The sequence below is a fragment of the Bombus pyrosoma genome, linkage group LG7 (assembly GCF_014825855.1).
Source record: "Bombus pyrosoma isolate SC7728 linkage group LG7, ASM1482585v1, whole genome shotgun sequence".
NCBI classification, from domain to species: Eukaryota; Metazoa; Arthropoda; class Insecta; order Hymenoptera; family Apidae; genus Bombus; species Bombus pyrosoma.
Genome location: NC_057776.1, coordinates 1012606 through 1018794, shown reverse-complemented (window position 1 = coordinate 1018794; position 6189 = coordinate 1012606). Strand labels below are relative to the sequence as shown.

General features: G+C 27.9%; 1 protein-coding gene across 5 annotated transcripts; it reads right to left on the bottom strand.

Annotated features, from left to right (window-relative positions):
• Nucleotides 1-231: 231 nt before the first annotated feature.
• Nucleotides 232-6140, bottom strand: LOC122568876 (xenotropic and polytropic retrovirus receptor 1 homolog). 5 transcript variants are annotated; one of them, XM_043729130.1, is made up of 11 exons: nucleotides 5950-6140; nucleotides 4841-5016; nucleotides 4268-4359; nucleotides 3571-3724; nucleotides 3210-3454; nucleotides 2708-2969; nucleotides 2267-2634; nucleotides 1847-2189; nucleotides 1605-1774; nucleotides 1400-1533; nucleotides 232-1310 (listed from the first exon to the last, which is right to left on the bottom strand). In XM_043729130.1, exons 3-11 carry the CDS (start codon nucleotides 4334-4336, stop codon nucleotides 1049-1051), a joined length of 2007 nt encoding a protein of 668 aa, XP_043585065.1. In that variant the 5' UTR covers nucleotides 4337-4359; nucleotides 4841-5016; nucleotides 5950-6140; the 3' UTR covers nucleotides 232-1048. The 5 variants fall into 5 exon arrangements, with proteins under 5 accessions (XP_043585065.1, XP_043585066.1, XP_043585064.1 ...); XM_043729131.1 differs by having other exon boundaries at nucleotides 4841-5013; XM_043729129.1 differs by lacking the exon at nucleotides 5950-6140 and having other exon boundaries at nucleotides 4841-5122.
• Between the last annotated feature and the right edge of the window lie 49 nt (nucleotides 6141-6189).

Sequence of the window (6189 nt, the reverse complement as noted above, 5' to 3'; positions counted from 1 at the left end):
GGGGGCTTACTTATTATCTTCATATATTTTGTTGAAACATCTACCTGTATAAAATCTAATCTCCTTCTGCAGTCACTACATATAAGCTCTTGTGTTTCTTAATGCATATTTTATAGTTATCTTTTAGGAATATATTGTATCGCATAGAATATAAAGGTACATGGGTACCTTACCACAAAAAGAAGACAAATAGTTACTAAATGTATTATTTAAATAATGTAAGAGACGCTGTAGTCTAGTAAATTTTATATATAATTAGTTCAAATAAATACAATTGTTTGATGAAATAAGTTACAAATACCACTTCCCACTGACAATTAGTCTAGAATTTATATTTGTCAGCAAAAATTATGAACATTATAATGTAATGAGCGCTTTCCCTTTAATTAAAATTATAATACTATAATAACAGATAGACTGTACTATTGCTCGTTGCACCAAAGTGAACAAATGCACATATTAAAATATGAACCCTGTTTCTACATACAACTCACTAATATATATGTACAGCTATTATGATACACTTTATACATTTCTCAAGTATGAATCTGTGCATTTATTAATCAAAATTGAAGACTATAGTACCTAATAAATATATATTAACAGATATATCACTAATAAAGTAATCTATCTTTCTTTGTATTTACCAACTGAATACTAATTAGTAGTATACAGTTAATTCAAGACTTGTTTAAACAAAAATGATTTTCATACATTATTAAAGTAATGAAAAGCATTTAAGTCTTTCAAATCAGTTTATTAGCGATAAATCATGTGTTAAGTGTCGAAACAGTTTTATGGAAGACACTGTAGTATAAATATCATAGAACTAAGTTATTAAATTCATAGTTTAATAAACAGGATATATACAAGGCACTTGTTCAGTTCAGCCTCACAATCTTCAATTTTGATACACAAAGGAAATATTAATTGTTCATAAAGTATGACCTGCACTCTTTCTAGCAAACTATTGTCCTATAAAAATTACATTAAATTTGGAATAATATTGCTTTGCATAGGTTCTGATAATAAAACAATTGAACTATTTTCAACTAGCATTTGATATATCTATATCAACTGTTTCTTCTTTGAGCAATGCCCGTTTGTCTTCTTTACTAGTAGCTTGTCGTTTACCACCAACTTTACGTTTACCTCTATTGAGTACACCATTTTCTTCATCCATCATACGCAAAATTTGCGTTTGATCAGAACTTTCTATCGGTGCGATCGAAATATCACGAACTGCACGAAATTTACCACAATTGTTTAAATGTTCATTTTCTAATCGGAAGAAATTCCAAACGAATCGCCTTAAAATGAATATATTTTTATATACTAATTACTCTAATTTAAATATTCATTGAGGTACATATAAATAATAAAATAACTAAAGACATACCTGAAGACTTCAAGAGGTGCTACTATCGATGTCATTAAATCACTAGATACATATCCACACTCAATAAGAGCGAAGCTCGCGATCCATGCAAACCTCAGAATAAAATCCTCGATTATAGCAAAATAATAGAATCCCTAAAGAAATATCAAGTGCAATAAATAATTGACTGAAAAAGAAAGATTAGAACATACTTTTATTTACATACCGCTGCTGAATATACTACTTCTTCGCGTAAGAATTTATTTTCACCAGCATTGCTATCTAAAAGACCCCAATCCATTTTTAAATCCCACGTTAATGAATAAATAGAATTGACAATGCAACTAAAGATCCAAAGCCACAACCATGGATTTTCCCAACGATTTGAATATTCCGCTAAAATTAATATTTTTTATCTCCTTGATTGAAAATAATATCAATCACACTAGAAAGTTATTTGTAACTTACCAGCATTGTAGGCACACATCGTATTAGATATGACAACAAGGAATGTAGTTGAATATTTTCCAGCATTAGCCAAATGTGGAAATGCCTCTTTAGAATCACGATATCGTCGTATACATTGTGCAAAACGAAACCATGCGGGTAGACAATTAACAATAGGTCTAACAATTAAGGATCCAGACATACATTGCGTAGTATCTCCTGCTTCTAACCAATTTCCATTGGTAATATAAAAACACGTTAAAAAGTGGAAGTCTAACAGTGCCGTGGCCATACTATTTAATTGATCTGCTAGCCAGAAATCAGCGAAATTCACGTACGCAAATGGTGATATTAAAACCCTTCCCTAAAAATAAAAATAAAATTTTATTTCTTATAAATTGAAGCAATTCTTGCAGTGTATGTTATGTTAATAGTACTTACAATGATCTTTAATAACCAAAACCGTGCCTCGTGACGAAACATTTTTAATGGATTTAAGAGGAATGCTAACATAATACAGACTAAAACTAATGGATTCACATATGGGGGAATGCTTAAGCTGACACTGTATAAAAAACTTAATAAACTGAGAGTCCATATAACTCCAAGAACAGCCGCTAATTCCATAAGATGTTGTTCAGATAAATGGTTTCGCGGATCCAATTCAAATATCAACACGTGATTTACACCGGACGATCGCCATCCATAAACATTCACGCCAATAAGAAACAAAAATTGTATAATAAGCAGAGGTCCACGATATAATCTAAATGCAATTTTTAAGTTTTCACCGCCATCGTGAAATATTGCTAGAAATAAAAGAAAAGAAAATAGAGTATATAATTATATTTACTTTAGTTATTACATACTTCTTGTTATTACCTGAAAGTACAACTGCCACAAAGAGAACAATGAAACTACCAGAAAATAATCCAACTTTAAAAGTGGTCCATGGACTTTGATGCTCACCTAAAGGTGGTACACGTAAACGTTTCATTGCGCGTTGTCTGTCTCCACCTTCTAAATCGTTTGTTACTGTAGTTTCTGTATCTTGTATGAGATTGTCTATATCTTTTGATGTATAAAAATGTGCGGTTTCTACACATTCCATCCTCCATTTTGATCCACTATCTACAGACAATAACTGAAAATAGAAATAAAGATAATATTACACCATGTACATATAAGACACAAATTGCTATGATGTATGAGGTGTGCTGAGTTTTTACTTGTGTTTAATAGGATAAGGGACTTTAAAATAAGTATTAGTTCTTTCCTTATTTTTTCATAATTGTCTAAATGAACCTGTAAACCTAGAGAAATACAACAAAAATAAGTATGAATTAATGCAACAATAAGAAACAGAATCTCTTTTTCTATGTACCTTGTCGTGTTTTTTAAGAATTTTTCGAAAACCAGTGTAATTAAGATTTTGATAGTTCTGAAGAAGTATAAGAGACAAATAAAATTCTGAAAATGCAAGTTTCAATTCTCTCAGCTTCCTTGTTGGTAAATGAGGTTTAATATTCACTTTCCCCTTATTTTTCCCTCCACCATGTTGTAATTCTAATGCTGTCTTCAATTCGCTTTGAAGAGCTGCATATTTACGTGTGGCTTCTGCTAACTTTTCTATACATATATAAAGAAGATCAATGTTTATTCAAATGTTTTATTCTTAACAGATATGATTGTAAATTTCCATTTATTTGAATTTATATGTTCATAATCATATAGAACATCCTTACCAGAATAAAAAGTATTAATTTTCTTCAATTCACGGTCACAAAATGTAAAAAATACTTCATCAAAAGAAGCAAAGTGTCGAGATATCACTTCTGGTTCAACACTTTCAGCTGACGGTGCTTCTTCTACGGCAGTATAGAGCATTGCCTTCATTTCCTATTAACCCAAAGAGGTCATTTTAATTAGTAGTGTACTGATCTTTTATTGCACAGAGTATCCCGGAATAAGTAGGAAATATTTTAGGAGTGATTTCTACATACCTAAAATATAAAAACTTCATACGAGGATATGTCCTATTTGACTTTCTTTTCAAATTATAACAGATTTTGTTTTGCAATTCATATTTCTTTCCGACTACATCTGGATATTTAAAAATAGTAAGACAGTCATTGGTAAGATACTTGCAAGCTTGCATTGGAATGCAAAGATACCATCTCGAATACCTTTTATGAAAAGTAGTATATAAAGTAGTGTATAAAATAAAAAAATAAAAATTAAATCCACTATAACTCGAAAACAAAGTCAAGTAGGATATATTTATATGAAGTCTTTTTATTGTTTATATATGCAGAAGCTACTCCTAAAATATTTCCTACTTATTCTGAGACACCCTGTATATCTCCATTGGCATTGAAACAAATTTTTAACAAAGATAATTAAAATATAAATATTTTAATTTCCAACACTATTTTATTTTACCTCATAGCTTATGTACTGCTTACGCCATTCAGGCGTAATGTGAGCAGACAGATGTTCTGCAAACTTCATCTTGCCTCAATTAATGCAATAATCTGCAATAAACAAATTCATTTAAATTATTGCTAAAGTGATATAAATATATAATATTAAAAATTTCCATAAAATAATTATGTATATAATAAAGCATATATAAAAGAATGAGATATATAAATGAAGTACAAAGTGAGAAAATCATATATTATAATTGAAGAAACTTCTTTATTTCTATAGTCTATATATCTTCATAAACAACACTTACTCGATGTATTAATTTATTATTACAAACAGCGTATACCAAAAAAATAACAAAATAATAAAATGAGCAAAATAAAATATTATGGTAATATAATTACAAAGTAGAAAATGAAAAGATGAACAATTGAATCAAATGTTTCGTTTCACGCTCATCTTTAAGGAATTAAACCACGAAAGAGGTTACATACAACACATATAATGCACTTAAAACCTTTGTCGGCAGTACTAAGTCAATATTTTCTGAATTCGTTTACTTCATGATAAATTATTATTACTTACATATATATGGATGTCTTTATTCTTACTTCTTACGTTTAGCTGTCAAGCTTTACACGACACATAGCACCATTGTTTCTTCATACGTACAGGCGATATTCATTAGACGGCTACAAGTCTTTTTATTACTTAATTTAGAACGCTTTTCGCGAAGATAGATAGCTTCTAGTGTCCATCTGCTAGTAAGGATTGACGAGAATTTTCCGATTAAATACCTTTGATAATCTCATCGCTCAAAGATTTATTTCAGTTAGATAAAATGCTTATATGTGATATATATATAATCTATAATAGTTATACGTAGTTTATAATGTTAAGCATTCGTATTTCGAGTCTTATTTTACAAAAAAAGATTTTGTTTACATGTTTACATACATATGTATATGTGTATATTGAATGTAAAAAATATATTCTCATATACATATGTATATCGTTTTTGTACAAACGTTTTATTTCTATTCTTTTTAACCGAATTATATCCATCAAATAGTTGATTATATATAAAAAAGTAAAACTATAGGACACAAATAATTACAAACATTTGTATTTGAAGTTGGCTATATGGATTTTTGTATTTTTTATCAGATATTACGTTCTTTGAGATAATCTTTTATAATATTATTACGCTCAGAATATTCTCTCAATTAATATTTACTTTGAATTTAGTTTTTAATATAGATAAAACATTTTTTTCAATTTTACCAAGGATTTTTAAATGTTATAACAATAATAAAATTTTATTAAATACGTATGTGAATTCAATCTACTTTGTAAAAGATACGTATACATATGTATGCAACATGCACAAATATATATTTAAATATATATAAACAGAACTATTAAATATATAAGAAATAAAATATTGTAATATCATAAGATAAATAATATAACGTGTAAAAAAATGTATAAAACATTAAAAATATAGTTTTAGTAGATTGTATAATAATTATCTTTTAAGGAGTAATTATGCGTATGTATAACCAATAATAGAAGAAGATTCTTGATGTAACTCTTTTCAAATGAAAAAAAAAATCGGATTTTATCTATTTATATTTAATCTAATTAATATCCAGTATAACAAAAAATAATACAAGACAAATAAGTGTACTTACTAGTTACGTTAACAATTAATATTACACAGTTTACATTGATAATATTTTGACTACATATATCATTTATTTAAAATCTAAGATGTTTTCATATATTTAAAGTCATTTTTGATAATGTTATCTGGAACTTTTATATCTGTCTTCTTTTCACGGATTATTTTCGTAAAATGATTTATGCGCTTTTATTTGCTAACTTATACTCATATATATGATATATATATGTATATATATATATATGAATGT